Source organism: Artemia sp. Qi Xiang Cuo, chromosome 7 (genome assembly GCF_049724085.1).
Source record: "Artemia sp. Qi Xiang Cuo chromosome 7, ASM4972408v1, whole genome shotgun sequence".
In the NCBI taxonomy this organism is placed as follows: domain Eukaryota; kingdom Metazoa; phylum Arthropoda; class Branchiopoda; order Anostraca; family Artemiidae; genus Artemia; species Artemia sp. Qi Xiang Cuo.
Genome location: NC_142800.1, coordinates 41,450,823 through 41,473,533, shown reverse-complemented (window position 1 = coordinate 41,473,533; position 22,711 = coordinate 41,450,823). Strand labels below are relative to the sequence as shown.

Below are 22,711 nucleotides of genomic sequence, written 5' to 3'. Positions count from 1 at the left end.
GTCCTTTGTTTTAAGTTTTTGCCGTATAAAGGATTTTCTATAACTTGTTGTTTTTTGGTAAAGTGTTTCTACAGGTTTTCTGTCTTTTTCACGCATTTTATTTATTTATTATGTAGAGTTTGCCCTGTACTTGTTCTCTTTAAGATTCACGTGACCTTTTCTTTAGTTTTTGCCGTAAAAAGGATTTTCTATAACTTGTTGTTTTTTTGTAAAGTGTTTCTACAGGTTTTCTGTCTTTGACGTCGCTTTTTAAAACATTTTATTTATTTTATTTATTCATTATGTAGAGTTTGCCCTGTACTTGTTCTTTTTAGGTTTCACATGTCCTTTGTTTTAAGTTTCTGCCGTATAAAGGATTTTCTATAACTTGTTGTCTTTTTGTTAAGTGTTTCTACAGGTTTTCTGTCTTTGACGTCACTTTTTAAAACATTTTATTTATTTTATTTATTTATTATGTAGAGTTTGCCCTGTACTTGTTCTTTTTAGGTTTCACATGTCCTTTGTTTTAAGTTTCTGCCGTATAAAGGATTTTCTATAACTTGTTGTTTTTTTGTAAAGTGTTTCTACAGGTTTTCTGTCTTTGACGTCGCTTTTTAAAACATTTTATTTATTTTATTTATTTATTATGTAGAGTTTGCCCTGTACTTGTTCTTTTTAGGTTTCACATGTCCTTTGTTTTAAATTTTTGCCGTATAAAGGATTTTATATTAATTGTTGTTTTTTGTAAAGTATTTCTACAGGTTTTCTGTCTTTTTCAAGCATTTTATTTATTTATTATGTAGAGCTTGCCTTGTAAAGGATAAAGGATTTTCTATAACTTGTTGTTTTTTGTAGAGCGTTTCTACAGATTTTCTGTCTTTGTCGTGGCTTTTTCACACATTTTATCTATTTTATTTATTTGTTATGTAGAGTTTGCCTTGTACTTGTTTTTTTAGGATTCATGTGTTCTTTTTTTTAAGTTTTTGCCGTATAAAGGATTTTCTATAACTTGTTGTTTTTTGTAAAGTTTTTCTACAGATTTTCTGTCTTTGACGTGACTTTTATACACATTTTATACATTTGTTATGTAGAGTTTGCCTTGTACTTGTTCTTTTTAAGATTCACGTGACCTTTTTTTAAGTTTTCGCCGTAAAAAGGATTTTCTATAACTTGTTGTTTTTTTGTAAAGTGTTTCTACAGGTTTTCTGTCTTTGACGTCGCTTTTTAAAACATTTTATTTATTTTATTTATTTATTATGTAGAGTTTGCCCTGTACTTGTTCTTTTTAGGTTTCACATGTCCTTTGTTTTAAGTTTCTGCCGTATAAAGGATTTTCTATAACTGGTTGTTTTTTTATAAAGTGTTTCTACAGGTTTTCTGTCTTTGACGTCGCTTTTTAAAGCATTTTATTTATTTTATTTATTTATTATGTAGAGTTTGCCCTGTACTTGTTCTTTTTAGGTTTCACATGTCCTTTGTTTTAAGTTTCTGCCGTATAAAAGATTTTCTATAACTTGTTGTTTTTTTGTAAAGTGTTTCTACAGGTTTTCTGTCTTTGACATCGCTTTTTAAAACATTTTATTTATTTTATTTATTTATTATGTAGAGTTTGCCCTGTACTTGTTCTTTTTATGTTTCACATGTCCTTTGTTTTAAGTTTCTGCCGTATAAAGGATTTTCTATAACTTGTTGTTTTTTTGTAAAGTGTTTCTACAGGTTTTCTGTCTTTGACGTCACTTTTTAAAACATTTTATTTATTTTATTTATTTATTATGTAGAGTTTGCCCTGTACTTGTTCTTTTTAGGTTTCACATGTCCTTTGTTTTAAGTTTTTGCCGTATAAAGGATTTTCTATAACTTTTTGTTTTTTGTAAAGTGTTTCTACAGATTTCCTGTCTTTGACGTCGCTTTTTCACAAATTTCAATTCAGAGTTCAAAGTGCCAACATCTGCATTGGATATTGCATGAACATTATTAATTCAGTAAGTTTTAGCTGAAGAAACAAAAAATTTCGCAATAGTGACGTATAATCCCTACATATACTTATTCAGTTGCATATTATTTTGCCTGACAGAAACATTCTTAATTGACCTTGGACTGAATTTTGGATTATGATGGCGAACTCGCTTTAGCCGGATAGTGATGGAGGATAATATTTTTATATCACCTTATTGAATTTTTTTCAAAGACAGTTAATAAACAAACTTGATAAAGATACGATTATGAAGCATGCATCAAAGTTTCTTAAGTAAAGATTCTCTCAGGGAAATTATGGAATTGTGCAAAATTATTTTTCGGACCTATATCGCAGAGAAACTAAAAGGAACCCACCCAACAACTGCCTTTTTTCAATAATATTCTTGATTTGCTTGATAACCGAATTAGAGCCAATGAAACCTTGCTTAAATTTTTCATTTTTGATCCGTCGGATACGCCTTTAATACCTAACGAGCCAAATACAATAATCGCATCTCGTCCGAACGATACTGTTAGAAGGCTGATCTTTCTTGTGAAAATGTAAGAAACCTCATGCAACATCCCTCCGCTCCTTCAATTATGCCTACCGCAGTCCCAGTGGTGCTTACAAATTTACCTGAAGAGCTAAAATCAAGAAACCCTGTAAAGCAGCGTGAATTTATACAGAAAATCAACTGTCCTGAGAAGGTAAAGCATGTTGAGCTGAAGCGTGATCGCCTTATCTTACATATGTCCGATGAAGCCGCCGCCTTAAGTGTACCAGCAGTCATTCCCCCAGTTCTAAACATTCACTCGAAAGTGGAAAAAATGAGCATTTAGGAATAATTCGAATCGATGAGGATTTGGATGCGTCTACTATACCTAGTTTGGTTACTAGTGTTGCAAATGCCAGACGTTTCGGTCAGTCTTCTGTGGTGCAGCTCACATTTAGTAGCAAGGAGGATCTTGAAAACACCCTAAGATTCGGCATCAAAATTGAATATTGCTGGTTTCGTGTTTTGAAGCCCCTGACTAGGCCCAAACAGTGTTTTAAGTGCTAAAGCTTTGGCCGTATAGCTCGCGATTGTGCAAACGAATCGAAGTGCGGAAGATGTGGCAAAAATGGTCACAGTAGCACTCGTGAGAGCCCGTCTACGGCAACTACCATGAAATGCGCAAACTGTTCTGGCAATGACGTCAGCAGCAGTTTTATCTGTCCCGAGATTAAGAGGCTTGCAGCTTTCAGTGATAATCTGGCTCCCTAGTCTTACCCCCGATTTCCGTCCGGTAAAAGACAATGAAGAGTAATGACCAAACTAGTGTTAAGATTCTGTTCCATAACATTAATGGTGCCAGAAAAAAGCGACATGTGTTAGCTTTCACTTTTGGTCTGTTTGATATAGTGTGCATCGTAGAACACCTACTAAATTCGGATAATACTATGCGGCTTGAGCTGTCAGATGACCATGATTTTTTTTATTCGCCCTGCTAATTAGTAATTTAGTAATTAGTAATTTAATTAGTAATTTAGTAGTAAATTAGTTGATGCTAATGATTTATTTAATGCTTTTGATTTAGGAGGTGTAACTGTATTGTGTGTATACATGCCAACTAATTATCGTAATGCTACTCTAAATCATAAATTGGCGATAGCATCTGTCAAATTATCTAAATACACGCATTAAATCTGGGCACCAGGAAAAAAACTTTTGCTTTGCGGAGACTTTAACACAGATTTTAAAAATGATAATGGTTCCCTTTCTTAGATGTTAAAAGCCTATTTTCCACCTCACCTACATATTTTACATAAAGATCAGATTTACACGTATCTGCACAGTTCCTTTAGTACCTCGGATTTGGATTTTATTAAAACAGATCTTCAAGAATCGGCGAGCCTTAATGTACATGTATGACAAGATTTTTTAATTAGTGACCATTCACATCTACAACTGTCCTGTCCTCTTTCAGCGTCTTCAAGTGGCGGATCAGGGCTGAGAAAACGGTAAACAAAGAGGTGGTGGGATAAAATAGATATAGAGTTGTATCAAGAAAATTTAAATTCTATGTTGCGGTGAATTAAGATACCACTTCACCTTCTTTGTTCTTGGCGTCGTGGGGACCCCCTGGATGTTCATTGTTACCTTGCTGAAATATCACATTCTCTAAAGGTTGCCGCATATGTTGCGGTCCCTACTGAATGAGTAAAAACTAACACGCGTAAAAGGGGATGGTCTGATTTTCCTGGGTTAAAGGAAGCTAAACTCTGTCATCGTTTTTGGTATGGAATATGGAAGGATTGCGATAGACCTCGTTCAGGTATAGTTTTCGGTTTAATTAAATGGACGAAGCAAAATTTTCAGAATGTTGTGAAAAATTGGAAAAAATTCCAATTTGAAAATTTATCACAGTCAATACAGGATAATCCACAGCTTTTGAGGAAAGAAGTTACTAAACTTACACGTTCCACTTCAACCCTGTCAAATCAAATTACCAACACTGAATTGCACACTCATTTCTCATCCATATATGCTTGCGACCCACCACCAATCGACACAGATGTCCATGGAATATTGCAGAAACAATTGTCAAAGCTGAATCCCCAAAAAAATTATATCACTATTACACCTTCTATGCTATTAACTCACATTCGTCTTCTTCAAATAGGCAAAGCCCCTGGTGAGGATGGTCTGCAAGTAGAGCATTTGAAGTATGGTACATATGTGCTGTTCGAACACTTAGCTCTGTTATTTCAAATAATTTTGTCCCAACAGTATGTCCCTAAGATTTTAAGTGAAGGGCTAGTTACATGTGTGCCTAAAAAGATAAGGACCCCACGCAATGCAATTCTTATATACCTATACCCATGTTCTCTGTGCTTAGCAAGTTACTTGAAAAAATAATTTACCTGTTTCTGCGTGAAAAATGTGATTTTGGGGATCATCAATTTGTTTTCAGGCAAGGTTTAGGAGTCCAAAATGCACATTCTGTGTTCTTGTCTATAATGGAACGTCACAAGATGATAAAGAAGAGTCTGTATTTATGCGCGGTTGATATAGCTAAGGATTTTGATTCAATTTTGCATTCACAATCTTTAGTTGCTTTGTTAAGGAGCGGAACTAGCGACTTTATTTGCGCATGCATTTGGAATTGGTACCAGAATTCAAAGGTCCGGGTCCGTTCTAGTGATGGTTTGACAAGTCCCATTCCTCTGAAGTAAGGGGTAAAGCAGGGCTCAGTTTTAAGTTCGTTAATTTTCAACAATGCAAATAGAACTGCGACGAGAAACATCCCACCCTATATTATTGATAGACATATCGATATTAGTCACTTTTTATATGCAGATGACATACTTCTTCTTGCTGATAGCCTGTCATCAATGGAAAGGGTTTTTGAGACTCTTCGGGCTATTTTGTCTAATATTGGACTTGCTATTGAACCGTCGAAAACTGAGTTTATGATAGTAAACCAGAATGAAAAGATACATTCAGAGTCCCTTAAAGTAGGCTCGATCACTCTTCCTAAGTCTGATTCACTCAAGTATTTAGGTGTTCATTTTGGGTCATCGATAAAAGCGACACGCATTCTGGTTATTAATGGGTTGAAAAAGAAACTTCGCAAAACATGTTGTTTGCTAGCAAAAGTTTAAGGGAGATTTGACAAGTATACACTAGGAAAGCTCTACAACTCCGTGTTTACACCAAATGTGTTTTTTCTAACACCCTTTTAGGAACTTTTTTAGTCAACAGAAAAAAAACAAAATAGGGTTCAGTTATATCGGTTTGCTAAATTCTTTATTGGAATTCCTCCATGGCTCTATAGCTCAAACATTTGTAAAAAAAAATACCATGTCTTTGATATATCTGAGAAGATGGAAAAATTGTCGGGTCGATTTGAAAACCGTTGCAAGAAAATATCAGATTTTCCGTTTAACCATCTTCTATATGCAGTAGGTTAGAAATTTAGTCCCCGGTCTGAGCAGTCTTTTATATTTTGGTTGTTTTTCTCGTCAGTGGTGGTTGTCACTTTGTTGTATAGCTGAGGATTTTTTGTGTTTTGTTCTTTTCTCTTTATTACTCCTCTAGTGCATTATTGTTTTAATGTAGCAAAAAAGGGTAACAAATGTGTATGTGTATGTGTGGGTATATATATATGTATGTATGTATGTGTATGTGTGTATTTATATGTATGTGTACATGTATACATATGTATGTATGTATATGTGTGTATGTATGTATGTATATGTATTTATATAGTAAGGAGAAGTATGCCCCAAGATTGCCGAGTTGTCAACGTCAACGTGACATTACTATAGTGATCAATAGCAAAAGAAAAAGAAGAAGCCTTCAATGTCTCGCCTCGTTGTTTTTTAATTTACATTTTATAAGCCAAGGGATTTATTCTGTGAGGCACACGATTTACTTACAATTTGATGACCAATGTAGGAATTTATTAGACTTTCTGTTTAATCTTTATGATATATGGATGGGTAGACCGTTAGGTCCAGTATTTTAGTGTTGATTTAAGTTCCCACAGTTGATTTAATTTTCGACTTGTTTGTCTTTTTTTTCTCGTTAGAAATGTTGGTACTGTATTCGTTAACTATTTTCTGTTTGTTTTCTCTTTTTTTTCTCTCTCTCTCTCTTTTGTACTCCTCTAGTGCATTTTAATGTATCGATAGAGGGCAAAAATAAATTATTATTATTATTATTTTATTTATTTTATTTATTTGTTATGTAGAGTTTGCCTTTTACTTGTTCTTTTTAGGATTCACGTGTCCTTTTTTTTTAATTTTTGCCGTAAAAGGATTTTCTATAACTTGTTGTTTTTTTTTGTAAAGTGTTTCTACAGGTTTTCTGTCTTTGACGAGGCTTTTTCACACATTCTATTTATTTATTATGTAGAGTTTGCCTTGTACTTGTTCTTTTTAGGATTCACCTAATCTTTTTTTAAGTTTTCGCCGTATAAAGGATTTTCTATAACTTGTTGTTTTTTTTGTAAAGTGTTTCTACGGGTTTTCTGTCTTTGACCTGGCTTTTTCACACATTTTATTTATTTATTATGTGGAGTTTGCCTTGTACTTGTTCTTTTTAGGATTCACGGGTCCTTTGTTTTAAGTTTTTGCCGTGTAAAAGAATTTCCTATTAACTTGTTTTTTTTTTTTTAAATTTTTTCTAAAGATTTTATGTCTTTGACGTGGGTTTTTCACACATTTTACTTATTTTTCGTTACCACTGGCAGTTATCATTGTAATTTTTCTTAAATATAATTTGATTTCTCTCTTCTGTTTATATTCTACTTTCCCACTGAAAAAAGACCAGAAATGGTATAAAGACCTTTGGACTATATTGTTGTTTTTTCACTCTCTTCAATATCCGGTTTTCTTTTTTTGTTTGTTTTTACAATCACATTGCTATCCCTAAACAGTATTGCAGCTAAGATGTAGCCTAAATTTGCCGTTCACTTTATCTTCTTTAAAATGTTTTGCTCTTTAGGAATAATTAAATGAAAAGATAAGTTTTTAAACTGAAAGTAAGGAGCGACATTAAAACTTAAAACGAACAGAAATTATTCCGTATATGGAAGGGGCTGTCCCCTCCTCAACGCCTCGCTCTTTACGCTAATGTTTTTTATTGGTAAAAAAAAAAAAAAAATTGTGAGAAAGTGAAACTTTAGCGTAAAGAGCGAGACGTTGAGGAGGGGACAGCCCCTTCTATATACGGAATAATTTCTGTTTGTTTTATGTTTTAATGTCGCTCCTTACTTTCAGTTTAAAAAACTTGTTTTTTTTATTTAATTTTTGAATATTTTTGAATTAATGCAGGTTTTGATATTGGCTTACCGTACATGAATAATTAAAACAAAATTTGTAGATTAATTTTACGTTTATTTGGTTAAATGGCTTTCTCTAAACTTATTTAATTTATTTACGAACGTTTTTATTAGTAATAAATATACGTAACTTACGAATTAACTTACGTAACGAACTTCTATATTCATAGATTTTTAATACATATATTAGGGGGTTCGCCCCCTAATCAATACCTTGCTCTTTACGCTAACGTTCGAATTTTGTTTCGATTCTTTAAGAATGAACCTATATTGACAAAGGCCGTTAATTAGAATAAATAGCTTTTATGATAGCACTAAACAATCTTTGGCTTAAAGAACGAGATATTGACTAAGGGGTGAACCAAATCATATACATAATATTTTCTGTTCGTTTTAAGTTTTGATGTTGCTCCTTACTTTCAGTTGAAAAACTTTTTTTTAATTTCTGATCTTTTTCTTTAATAATGATGGGAAATCCGGCACCGCCTTAATAGCAATGTCCCTTCCCCCATGAAAACTTCCTTCATGGGACGATCCTCCCATATAGCGCCTGACCCACCCCCACCCCTCCACCTACCAGAAAAAATCCCCCCTGAAAACGTCTGTATACTTCCCAATGACCAGTGCTATATGTTAACATTGGGTAAAGTTGATAACTTTCAGCCCTCTCCCCGGGGACTTCGGAGGATTAAGTAATCCTAAAAGACATAGTTATTATATTTTCGACCATGCTGTACAAAATGGCTATCTCAAAATTTTGATCGGGTGAATTTGATAAAAAAATGAGCGTGGGAGGGGGCCTAGTTGCCCTCCATTTTTTCGTTCACTTAAAAAGGGCACTAGAACTTTTCATTTCCGTTCCAATGAGCCCTCTCACGATATTTTAGGACCACTGGGTCGATACGATCTTCCCTGAAAAAAACAAACAAACAAATAAACACGCATCCGTGATCTTCTGGCAAAAAATGCAAAATTCCACATTTTTGTAGATAGGTGCTTGAAACCACTACAGTAGGGCTATCTTATACGCTGAATATGATGGTGTGATTTTCATTAAGGTTCAATAACTTTTAGGGGGTCTTTCCCTCTTTTTTCGAAAATCAGCCAAATTTTCTCAGGCACGTAACTTTTGATTTGTAAGACTGCATTTCCATTTATGGAAAACCATGAAAATTCCATGAAACAAAAAATTATGTGAACCGAGAATTTTCAAGAATTAAGGAAGAAATCAAAACAGAGGGAATACGATTATATTTGTAACAATTGCCGTGTTTTCCTTGTGTGTCAATAAATTTAAGAAAGAATAAAAAAAATCGTAAATTTAAAAAATTATTTTTAAAACGATCGATATTTGCTGGAAGATTTGTACCAAAAAGATAAAAAGGGATAGTAGTAGTAATAGCAATAATAATTTATTAAAAAAATAGAGACAAAATCAATCAATAGCACCACAAAAGCATCGCTTGCCAGGATGTACTACAATCAAAAAGAGAAAAAACAGAAAAAAAACGAAACAAAAAATATATTCTATAAGTGAAACCATGTACCAAAAAAAAAAAATACTTACATGAAATAAGTCTGTACAATATATTGTGTACTTGAAGAAAAAGTTTGATCTTCCCGTTTGACAAAACCCAAAAAATTGATAATAGTTCTAGACGCTTGTAGGAAGTTCTAGCAGTAAAAAAGAAACTATCTATAACTGTACAAATATAAACAGAGAATAAGAAAATTTTGTATATTATTTTAAGTTCAAAAAGCTTTAGTCTCTAATAATATTAGTACTGAAAAAGAAAATACGAAATTTAAGCGTAACTGGAGAACATATTTAACAAAACTGCCATCATCACGATTACTTTTATCAAGTATGAAAATAATGAACACTAACTACAATGAGTGACTTAAGCAATATATTTCTGAATTAAATTTTTGACCTCTATTATAGTTATGTAAATTCACCCCAATATTCTAGTGAAGAAACGAGACAAAATATTCGATTGACTAAACATTTTTCTAATACATCCCTACTTTCCCATCCAGAATATAAGTAAGAAATACAAAATACACTCACATTTTATCCCTGTTTTGTTTGCTATTAGATCTGCGAGATCTTTGCAATATCCTTCAAAGCGATTGTTTCCAACTAAAATCTCCCCAGGCTCCGCTTTTCGGTACATTGTATATGGTTCTTCCTAAAAATGTAAATTGATCCGTTGATAGAAAATGATTAGTAAGTATTAGTTTAACTTCCACACAAATCTGTTTAGATAACTTGCAAAGATAAATTTGCAAACTACAGGATGCAATGTGGTTTCTGATATATTTTGTTTCATCCAAATCCTTTTCGGGAACCTAGATCCAAGCCTTTTTCCTTATAAGTCAATAGAACAGCTTATAAAAAATGTGTTGGTGTTTGTCTAACTCAACTCGCGTTTAACTCAACCTTGTTCAGCTCAACTTAGTCGTTTAACTGTTTTGCTTAACCGTTGCTCAACTCAACCCTCGTCCAGCTCAAACTTCATTCAACGTAGCTACCCTTAATTCAACCCCCGTTCAACTTAACTCTCCCCCTAATTAAACTCAACCCCATTTAACTCGTCGACTATTCAACTCAACCTTCATTCAATTCAATCCTATGCAACATAATTTTCGTTTATCTCAAACTCAATGCAGCTCGAGCCTATTAAACTCAACCCCATTCAAACTAACCTAACCTGTCGAGTGTTTTTGATCTCGACCATACCAAAAATACTAAATCCGACAAGCCCGGTTTCTTATCCTAAGCTTCTCACAAGACGTACATGACGTCAGACTTTAGAAGGACCACTGTTTGAAACGTTCAGGATACACGATTAGCTGTGGGATAAGTTACACCTGCTAGCCATGGAAAATCGAGAGTAAGTGAGAAAAAGTGACGTCAGATGTAAAAAAAATTAATCTTTTCAAAAATAGGGAATAATTATAAAAGAAAACAAAATGGGTTAGTAATTTTGAAACGTGGTACGCCTGGAAACAGGAGGATTTGTAAATTTGCTATATTTATAATAAGCAAATAAGTTATGTTAATGCTGTGGTTAAAATGGTGCTATTTGCCTGGTTGTCTATACCGTTTCAGTTAAAAATTTACCAGGTAATTGTTTGTTATTAATTAAAAAAGGACTTTCCGAATAGGGTGTTTTTCAAAGAAATGTAGAGCCATATAAAACTTAAGAGAAGTAGAAATTAAGTCCTATAGAAATTCGAACTTAAAATTACAAGAACCTACTTTCTAAAATATAATTGAGAAACACAAAATGAACAGAAATTAAGATGTACAGAGTCAAATCCAGCATAAAGATAATAGGGGCACTGAAATATTGATGAATAATTAAATTCTAAAAAGATTAAACATTAAAATGAAGTCTCAACTCAAGCTTAAAACGAACAGAAATTGCTAGAGACAGAAGTTTGGCTACTGCCCCTACCCCATCCTAATTATAAACCTCCTAAAGTCTAGAGTCTCATTACGTTTTATTGGGAAATATACTTAATTCAACGGTGTAATTGAACTTTTTTTAGACATCGATGAAAAATAAAAAATAAGTCACTATAATAATCAAGGTGAATTGAAAGAAGTAATGAAATGAAGTGAATTTATTAGTATAAAATGATATGAATTTCCAGAATACCCGGCAATTCAAAATTATAGATCTTATTTAATAGCATTTTTTTTGTTATTATTCAATGTACTAATTATAAAAAAATGATTAAAATATATTTTATTTTCAGTATAGGACGAAAAACATTGTTACATTTGAAGGCTTAAGGTTAGAGCCCTATTCCTGTTTGTAGTAATTCCTTTTCATTTTAAGTCTGCTTGAGTTTACATTTTGATTTTAACTTATCTTAGATTTAATTAATTATATATTTCAGTACCTGTTACCTTTATGTTTGATGAAAATGACTTGATTTGAACGGGGTTGAGTTACCTGTTACCTTTATGTTTGATGTTATTATTTGTTTTAATTTCTGTTTGTTTTTGGTTTTAATTATTCTTTGAAAGTAATTAAATAAAAAAAAAACAAGTTTTTTGAACTGAAAGTATGGAGCAACATTAAAACTTAAAACGAACAAGAAATTATTCAGTATATGAAAGGAGCTGTCCCCTCCTCAGCGCCTCGCTCTTTACACTAAAGTTTGACATTGTCTCACAACTTTATTTTTTAAAACAATAAAAACTTTAGCGTAAAGAGCGAGGAACCGAGGAGGGGACAGCCCCTTTCATATACGGAATAATTTCTTGTTCGTTTTAAGTTTTAATGTTGCTCCTCACTTTCAGTTCAAAAAACTTGTTTTTTATTTAATTTTTGAACATTTTTGAACTAATGTAGGTTTTGATTTTGGCTCACCGTACATGAATAATAAAAACTAAATTTGCATATTAATTGTACTTTTATTTGGTTAAATGGCCTTCTCGAAAGTTATTAGATTTTATTTACGAACATATTAGTTTTGTTTTTATTAGTAATTAATATATTTAACTTACGAATTAACTTACGTAATAAACTTCTATATTAATATGTTTTTAATACGTATATTAGGGGGTTCACCCCCTAGTTAATACCTCGCTCTTTGCGCTAAAGTTCAAATTTTGCTCCAATTCTTTAAAAATGACCGCTTAATCACAAAGGCCGTTAATTAGAATAAATAGCTCTTATGAAAGTACAAAAAAATCTTTGGCTTAAAGAGCATGATATTGACTAGGGGGCGAACCCAATCATATACGTAATAATTTCTGTTCGTTTTAAGTTTTGATGTTGCTCCTTACTTTCAGCTGAAAAACTTATTTGTTTTTTTTTATTTAATTTCTGATCGTTTTTAAATAATACTGGGAAATCCAGCGCCCCCTTCATAGCAATATCCATTCCCCCATGAAAACCTCCTCCATGGAAACATACTCCCATATAACCCTCGACCCCCCACTACCAGAAAAAATCCACCTTGAAAACGTCTGTATACTTCCCAATAACCAATCCTATAAGTAAACCTTGGGCAAAGTTCATAGCTTGCAGCCCTTCCCGCGGGAATTTTGGGGATTAAGTCATCCTAAAAGACATATTTATTATATTTTTAGACCATGCTGAACAAAATGGCTATCTCAAAATTTTGATCGGGTGATTTTGGGAAAAAATGGGCGTTGGAGGGGGACTAGTTCCCTCCTTTTTTGGTCACTTAAAAAAGGCACTAAAACTTTTAATTTCCATTCAAATGCACCCTTCCACGATAGTCTAGGACCACTGGGTCGAAAAGATCATCCCTGGGGAAAAAAAAAACAAACAAACAAACAAAAAACAAATAAACACGCATCCGTGATCTCTGTTCTTCTGGCAAAAAATACAATATTCCACATTTTTGCCAATAGGAGCTTGAAACCTGTACAGTAGGGTTCTCTGATACGGTGAATATGATGGTGTGATTTTCATTATGGTTCAATAATTTTTAGGGGGATTTTCCCTCTTTTGTTGAAAATCAGGCAAATTTTCTCAAGCGCGTAACTTTTGATGGGTAAGACTAAACTTGATGAAACAGATATATTTGAAATCAGCATTAAAATATCATTCTTTTGATGTATCTAGTGGTATCAAAATTCCGTTTTTTAGACTTTCGGTTACCATTGAGCCGGGTCGCTCCTTACTTACAGTTCGTTCCGTTTTTTAGAGTTTTGGTTACTATTGAGAAGGGTCGCTCCTTACTTACATTTCGTTACCACGAACTGTTTGATTTATGGTCGTTTTAAGTTTGAATTATCGTAGGACTTTATTTCTTCTTGTCTTAAGTTTTAATATGGTTCTTATTTGGAATATACAAAGAATTTATTTTTAAGTTATTGAGTCTGATAAGGGATGCTTGAACGCAATAAACCTGTTGAAGAGGTTGAATTGAGTTGGGGTTGAGTTGAATTGGATTGATTTGAACGAAGTTTGAGCATAAATGACTTGATTTGAACGGGGTTGAGTTACATGGGAACCTAAAGTATTGGAACGGAATGAAAACACAGATATATTTAGCAAAATAAACTTGAAGAAAATTGAAACAAAGGTGAAGGCAAACTTTCATTTCCGCAGATACTGTCAAGTCAGGGTTTGAAGATAAAGTATATCATTCAATCACAAAAGTTTTTCCCTGTTGGCAAAAATTAAGCTAAGTAGCATATTTAAAATTCCACTAATATTGTCATTTTAAAGTTCAAAGATAAGATTTCAATCTTTTTTTTAGATATTTCTCTCTTCGCAAAGACTCTCTGTCTTTTTACCTGCCTCTCTCTCTCTCTCTCTCTCTCTCTCTCTCTCTCTCTCTGTCTCACGTTCTTTTTCGCACACACACACCTGCACACTCCCTATGTTCCCCACAACTTCTTTTTTGTCTCCCTCTCTCTCTTTCTCTCTGTCTGTCCTCTCTTTCTCTCTCTCTCTTTCTGTCTTTCTTTCTTTCTCTTCCCCCTCTCTCTCTCTTACTCGCTCTCTCTGTCCCTATCCCTCTCTCTTGCATTGTGCTTTAAAGTGTGTAACATTTTAAGATGGAACCTTTTTTTGTAGAAAAACCTGAAAAGAAGTTGTTTTTTTACATACCAAAATTGTCAACACAATGTATGTTCTGCCGGCTTCTACTCCTTCAAGCGTATGGACTCTCGTGTATTTTGCCGGAACAGTACTTAATCCACTATAATCTGACCATTCAGCTATCTAAAAAAATAGCGTAATAATACAAATATAGCTTTTCTTTGTCGAGCTTAAGTTTTTTTTGTTATTAAATACCAATCATTAATTTATCTAATTTTTTTTTTACAGAAGTAAAGAGCAAAGTTTAAACCAAAAAGAGACAATAATCATTGCTTCACCGATTATGCAAGGTATATCCCCAAAATTAGCTAAAACAAAAGCCGAATCGTCACATTTCACGATATTTGTAAAATCCTTCATCGCTTTGCTGGAAACAAAAACCGAGGTATAAAACATTGTTCTTTTAGGACCAGGAAAGTCTATAGGTAGCCAGCAGAAAATAAAAGACAAATTTTACAATGTTCTCAATTGTCTTTAACAGAACACGATACCGACAACTTTTAGCATACAACCTTAGTACTCAAGCAAGCTCAGTTTTCGGTTAGCAATAGTTGTAAAAAAATCGCAAATACAGAGAAATATAACGAGTCAGTTTATTAGGGCTAATTTTGCAGATGCATCTTGCATAATCTGTAAAGTAATAATTTAATTTCGTTTTAAGTGTCAACTTCCCTCTTTGCTTTCGTAAGAAAAAGTTTGTTTTTTTAAATTACTTTTGTTCTTTATTTTTTAAGATATGTGCAATAAACTTAAATAACAGTAGTGATAGTGTACGCAATACCCTACAAGGAACCCTACGCCTGAGGCACGAATATACAGTATAGTTTGAACGGTACATTGACTTACTAAGGACAGTGACTAATTGCTATGAACGATACATGAGTTACCAGACTGGTTACAAAAAGCGACCGATCCCTTTATATTATAAACCTATAAAGTGATCAACCATGTTTTGAAACTATGGACGAGATTGTATAATGCAACCAGACGGGTTTAGATGATATGTGCTGTAGCAAGTTCGTTCATCCATCATCATAACCTGTTTTTTTTTTCTTTCCTGGTTCAATATTCGAAATTCCTTATATTGCGTATTCAAAGGATGGTCTCATTCTAGAAATACTGGTTTACAGCTGGAGGGCTTATACTCGTGTTTTCCCGGTATAAATTAAGATGCAATTGCTCTTTCTAGATCAGTTGATTAATAGACCTTATATTAAGCCTATTAGAATCAAATTTATTCATTTTTTCTAATGGAGAACAAAAGAATAGCGATGGAAAGTAAATATACATTATTCATGAATTATCATAAGAACATAATCCACTTTTTTCCCTATAGTTACGAATTAACTATCTATCATCCGGGTTTCTCACAGAAAGTGAACTCCTGTAATTACATCACGCAAACCCTCGAAGTAAACAATCATAATTACATGTCTACGATAAAATTCGCATGCTCTATAACAGCTGTTTAGATATTTTGACTAAAAGGGTACTTTGTCGCTTCTCGTGAAATTGCATCCATATTTCACTGCAGTCTTAATTAGACAAACTCGATGAAAGGAACATCGCCTACTCGGCTAATAATCATGGGTAATTATTGTAGAGAAAAAAGAGGAGTTGGGGAAGGGGTGCAATCCCACCATTCATATTCTTAATAAATTTCAAACGTAGCTAATAGTTGAAATTGTATTTATTTTTTTTCATGTATCGTATTTAAAAATGTGTTTTATGACATTCCATACAGGTATAGGCTATTTGGCTCTAAATGTTTCTTATGTACCTTGCAGAAATATCTCAATTTTAAGACTATAATTGAACAACACGTCTCCTTTAAATACAAACAGTATCGTTAATGTATTTGGAGTGGGCTTTGGGGTGGTGGGAGGGGTGCAATCTCCACCATTAATATTCTGATTAAATAACAAAAAACGGACTAAATAATAAAAAATTGTGCTATTTTTTCTTTTATCGTATTTAGGGTTATGCTAGGAGGGGGTGAACAGCGACCCTCGTTAATATTCTGAATAAATAACAAAAAAACGGACTAAATAATAAAAGATTGTGTTATTTTTTCTTTTATCGTATGTAGGGTTATGCTAGGAGGGGGTGAACAGCGCCCCTCGTTAATATTCTTAATAAATAAAAAAAAACAGAGTAAATAATACAAAATTGTGTTATTTTTTCTATTATCGCATGTAGGGTTATGCTAGGAGGGGGTGAACAGCGGCCCTCGTTAATATTCTGAATAAATAACAGAAAACGGACTAAATAATTAAAAATTGTGTTAATTTTTCTTTTATCGTATGTAGGGGTATGCTAGGGGGGAAACTAAGTTTTGAAGGGGGTAAAAATGGTACTTATTTAGTAGCTGGTAAAACATGTGACTAGAAAAAACTGAAAATGATTTTTATTCAAGGGGATTGATGATCAAAGTCTTCCTGAACAAAAGCGACCAAAGCTCGTTGGCGAGTCTGGCACCAATGACACGGAAGAATTCAATTTTGAAGCTATTTTAGAGGAAGGTGGCCCAAAGCTCGATGGTGAGACTGGCACTACTGACACGGACACAATCAGAAGCATGAACTTGAGGAGAGATAGTGTGATTCACTTCGCACCTCGAACTGTTTATACCAAGCTACCTATAACTTCCACGGTAAGCACCATTTATCAGATAGCTTTCAACTTTCTAGCGCACTCACAATTTCGATTTGCAAATTCCTTTTTTTAAACAAGTTGCTTATCATTTAACTTTTACATTCGGCTCAGAGATGGCATCCATATAGCAAAGTTAAAATTGATCAAGCTCTATTTTGGGTACTTTATATGGGTGAGGGGTGGGGGGGCGAGTATTTACTCAATATAATGCTAGGAGGGGGATTATTTTCTGATGGTGGGGTGAAAAATTGGTGGTCTTTTAACTTTATCCTGGGGTGTTGTATAACAGGGGGCTGGGAAAGAATACCATAATTTTGCTAAATGACTTTTGCTACTTATTTAGTACCCGGTAAACACATGAGTGATACTATAACGAAATAGTTCATTGGGAAAATAGGTTACCACTTCTTACTGAGCTAATGCTAACCCCTCGACAGATTTTCTTTTATTGTATTTTATTGCTATTAGCCAAACGTTGTGCTGTGTTGGGTGTGTGTCATACCAACTAGTGAATATGTATCGGACTTTTTTCTGCTCAAATTTTTTCAGTTAAAATAATATCATAAAAAATAGTGAACTATAAAATTGATCAAGCTATATTTTGGGTACTTTATATGGGTGAGGGGTGGGGGCGAGTATTTAGCCAATATAATGCTAGGGGGAATTAAGTTTTGAGGGTGGGGTGAAAAATTGACATAGTCTTTTAACTTTATAAAATAATGGATATTTCACATGGAAAATAAACCCTTTTTTCTATAGAATAATGAATTAGCTCCACCATCAGCATCAAGTCATGAAGCATCCATTTTTAGTGGACCTGAACCAATCATTGTACCACCACCAATGGAGGTTAGGGATGAGGCTACACCATTTTTTGATAATATGGAGTGGCATAGGGGTTTTCTAAATGATTGTTTTGGGGAAATGGCCAGCCTAGATGATCTAACTTGTGACATAGACATGGCGGAGGACCCGGAATGGACAGATAGATTTATGAGAGATTATTTAGGTGATGTTAGTAGTAGTAGTAGTACTAGTGCATCTAAACCGGGTCCTCATAAAGAAATTCCGTCACAAGACAATAAAGGCTGGCTTGAACAGCTATCCCCAAACACCCTGGAAGATATATAAAGTAACTTTGGCGATTTCACGCTACGTCCAACCAATGCAATTGAACAGACTGGGGGTGGCGCTATTGACGATTCTATGCCACCAACCACCATTCTGGCTAATGATATCAGTAGTAGTACTAGTAATGATACAACCTCACCACAAGTATCCCTACTTCCAGATTTTTTTCTTTCCAACTCTGCATTGCACCATATAAAAGTCTACAGCACCAAGTTCGGTGACCCATTTAACCCTTTAGTGTCAGGGGATATAATAACAAATCCCGTGGACATTACCCATTTATATGTTAACAAGATTCGAGCCCTTCTTGAACAACAGATGGGGATGTGGGCCTGGGGTTTAGCTTAAAAGTATCAATAACACTAACAATATTTTTTTTAAATGAAAATGTGAGCGAGCTGTATTCGAAATACTTGCACACAGAGATGTTGGCAATTCGTCCGTATTTATCAAATTATGAGGAGTTTTTCCTAGATCGAGCTAATAGCATTCAAACTAAAGTGTCTGATCATGATGTGGTGGGTAGTGGGCCGATGTTTGTTTTTATTGAGTTTTTCATATTCAACATCTGTAGATTTAAAAGGATTTTACTTTAAGAGATGGGCTGGGAGAGGGAGGGCAATTGAATTAAAATATCATTCAGATTTAGAAGGATTTCAGGGGATACAACGAAACTATTTCAATGCGAGGCTACAGTGTTTCAAGTATGCATTTTTGATTGGTGCCTACAAACCTCTTCAAAAAGATGCTTCTAAGAAAAGGTTGGACAAATTAGCAGTTAATGGTAGGGAGGGGTCAAAGTTTCCCGTAGTAGATTTTAATTGTTTAAATGGTCAATTTCCTGTGGCATTAAAGGGAATAGATATTTTTGAGCGGGCTAATGCACATTTAAAGATTGGCGTCACGGTGTTGCAGTATGAAACAGAATTTGAAGAGGGGCACCTGTTCCGATAAGAAGGGTGTCATCAGTGGAGCATTGGGTGTGGCTTCTATACATGCCACCCACAGAGCCTGATTCAATTGGACATTTTAATCCAACTACAGATATTAGTAGGGTTCTAAGTGAGGGTAAAAAGGGGAATGGGGGTGTATGTTATTACTGTCCGACATAACTCTTGAAATTCATAACTATTGAAAATTTTAAAACCCAAAAATTCCAAGTCAGAAATAAGTGCCACTACAAACATTATTTTTCTAATAGTAAAAGTCACTACTAACATATCTATATCATTCTCATTTTGAATTTATAAAATATTAAATGTGAATTTGTTTTGTATTTTAAGTATGTTTCATGTCATTCTAAGACATGTAGAAAAAAAGGTGAAAAAATTACCATGTTAAAAAAAATAAAAAAGTTCAAAAAAGGGAGAGGGTAGGGGCCCAAAAAGTTGGAGGGAGGGGGCTCCTTGGAGGTTGGGAGAGGGGACCCTTGGAAGTTAAGGTCCTTGGTGATTAAGGTCACTGATGGTCACGGTCCTTGATGGTTCAAATTTATAATCATCTCACTAGTTGATTTTCTTGGTATGCTCTATAAAATAATTCATCGTGTTCTCTCTTGATAGTGTCCCATGTAGAGATATCCATCTTCTCTATGTCTCTTCTTTGGGTCTTTCTTTTCTGCTATATCGAACCTCCTTTTACGAGACCTTCCCTGTGCCCCTGGTCTTCCTTGAAATGGAGAGGATGTCCGTTGTTTGTATTGTTTCTTGTGATATTGGTCACTCTCTTCCACGGCAGAAACTGATGAGCCTGCCCTTTTTTCTATCCATTTCATCAAAGATTCTTCTTCTCATTTCTTGCAGATTGTCCTCTTCTATTTCATTTTACACGATTTCTAAATTCGGTGCATTGCTCTCATATGAAATACTGAAGTCATGATAGTGGCCATTGGAAATCACACAGTCACATAAAAAGATATTTCTAACTAAAAACTTAGATCAATTTTAAAATCTGCTATGTTGTTGATTGATGTAACTCTAATTCTCACACTGTGCCGCGTAGTGTCAATAACCGGCCATAGAGTACCACTGAGAAAGCTGCGCCGTGTCCATGAGCAAGCACAGGGTACGATTGGTACAGCCGCAAGCATATTTCATGTCATTTTAAGATACTTAAAAAGAAGTTGAAATTCCAAGTCAGAAAAAAGTGCTACTAAAAACATTATTTTTCTAATAGTAAAAGTCACGACTAACATTTTAATATCATTCCCATTTTGTATTTAGAAAATATTAAATGTGATTTTTTTTGTTTTAAGTATATTTCATGTCATTTTAAGACACGTGAAAAAAAATGTGAAAAAAATTTCCATGTTAAAAAGAATTTAAAAATTAGAAAAAGGTAAAAAAAAATTGAAAAGTTGAAAAAATTTTTAAGACCCAAAAATTCGAAGTAAAAAAAGTGCTACTACAAACATTATTTTTCTAATAGTAAAAGTCACTACTAACATATATCATTCTCATTTGGAATTTGTATGAATATTTGATGTTAATTTTTTGTCTTTTAAGTATGTTTCATGTCATTCTAAGACATGTAATTTTTTTAAAAAAAAAACTACCATGTTAAAAAAATAAATAAAAAAGTTAAAAAAAGGGAGAGGGGAGGGGTCCAAAAAGTTGGAGGGAGGGGGCCCCTTGGAAGTTGGGGAGAAGGGGCCCTTGGAGGTTGAGGTCCTTGGTGGTTAAGGTCATTGATGGTTGTGGCACTTGATGGTTCACATCAATAATCATCTCACTAGTTGATTTCTAAGGATTTCTAAGGATTGTTCTGTATTTTTATATTAAAATTCTTTTCTTGGCATCTACTAATTTATTAGTTTCAACTTTTTAGCATACTCCAATACTAAAGAATATTTTATATCGCCCACATCCCACATTATCTACTTGTTTATTATGGCGACCACAGTCAAGAAGTAAGGCTTGGTCAACTCACGTGATCTTTTCTTGGTGCCTACGACTCTATTAGTTTCAACTTTTTGGTTTCAACTTTTAGACTCTATTAGTTTCAACTTTTTCAACTTTTACTCCAATTCTAAAGTATATTTTATATTGACAAAAGTGCTCAATTGGTACTTGTTTATTATGCAGAACACAGCCGAGAAGTAAAGCTTTGTCAAGTCACAAGGTCATCTTGGCCCCTACGACTCTATTACTGAAAGATCTTAAGCCGAACTGGCCAGCCATGACAAAAACCAACAAAGAGAAAAATCTAAAAAACAAACAAACAAACGAGACTGTGGCCAGGGGAGAGAAAAAAAACCAACAAATGCAAAACCACGCGGATATTTCGCCTGTATCCAAACAAGGCGTCTTCAGCACGTAAGGAACACAAGAAGAACAGGATAAAAAAAAACAAGATAAAACTATTTACCTGCTAGACCAAAACGATTTGCTTCAGTATTAGCTAACAAAAGGGTTATTTCGCAACAGAATAATTAAAGTAATTTACAGTTTTTTTTTATTTTTCCTCCGTTAATCTGGTGTCCTCACTGAAGTAACTCTATAATAGCATCTTTTCCCTACGTGGATCAGTTTGCGCCAATTGTACATTTTAATTTTTTTTTGGTGGCGGTGTTTTTGGTTTTTAGTTTTATCTTATTTTTTTTTATCCTGTTCTTCTTGTGTTTCTTTCGTGCTGAAGACGCCTTGTTTGGATACAGGCGAAATATCCGCGTTGTTTTGCATTTGTGTTTTCTTTTCTCTCCACTGGCCACAGTCTCGTTTGTTTTTTTTTTTTATATTTTTATCTTTTTTTGTTTTTGACTCTATTAGTTTCAACTTTTTAGCATATTCGAATGCTAAAGTATATTTTACATTGTCAACACTGCTCAATTGGTACTTATGTATTATACAGAACACACCCAAGAAGTAAATATAAGTCAAGTCGCATGATCTCTTTGTCAGCAGTAACCGTTTCCACAGATTGATACCAATGATGTTATTCTAACATTTATGTCAAGTTGCGTGAGACTTACCATCCTCTTAGACTTACCTTAACTTGTAAGCAGTTTTACCCTTTTCAACACTTTCATACAATCCAATTAAAAATAAGAATATCATCGAGCTATGTTTCATCCCTATTATTCAACTCATCATTAAGTTAGCTGTATGCAAATGAGATGACTTTTTTTGCAAATTGAGATACTTTTTTGATATCTGTAATATTTTACAAGTCCTAATGGGTAGTTGAATATATTAGCCTCTAGCTAAATTGGACAGTTTATTTTTTGTCCTTATATTGAATCTGGTTGCTATGGCATCATAGCTACGATATTCAACTCACCATATATAGAGTGCCCTCCGTGGAAACATCTCTGATCGGTCCAGAAATGGGTGTAACTGCAGAATGATGTCAAATCCACAATATATTTCACGATAGATCTATTTGTCTATAACACACACTGTTTGACGGGCTTTTACCAAGGAAATTAAATCGCCCGTCAAATCAGCATATGTTATAGACAGGTTTCTAATAGCCCGTCAAATGTCAATATAGGACACTACTCAAACTTAATGGCTTTGGGTTCTGAGAAGGGTTTGTGAAAATTATATGAAGAGAAATCTAAG

At 33.9% G+C, this 22,711-nt stretch overlaps 1 protein-coding gene across 1 annotated transcript in view; it reads right to left on the bottom strand.

The window, feature by feature from the left end:
* LOC148950281 (glutamate receptor 1-like) overlaps positions 1-22,711 on the bottom strand; it is a 413,540-nt gene that overhangs the window by 62,376 nt on the left and 328,453 nt on the right. The window contains exons 10-11 of the mRNA XM_089091823.1: positions 14,373-14,486; positions 9,836-9,956 (exon numbers count right to left, since the gene is read on the bottom strand). Coding sequence (XP_088947949.1) covers positions 9,836-9,956; positions 14,373-14,486 — 235 coding nt within the window. The remainder of the gene's footprint in view (positions 1-9,835; positions 9,957-14,372; positions 14,487-22,711) is intronic.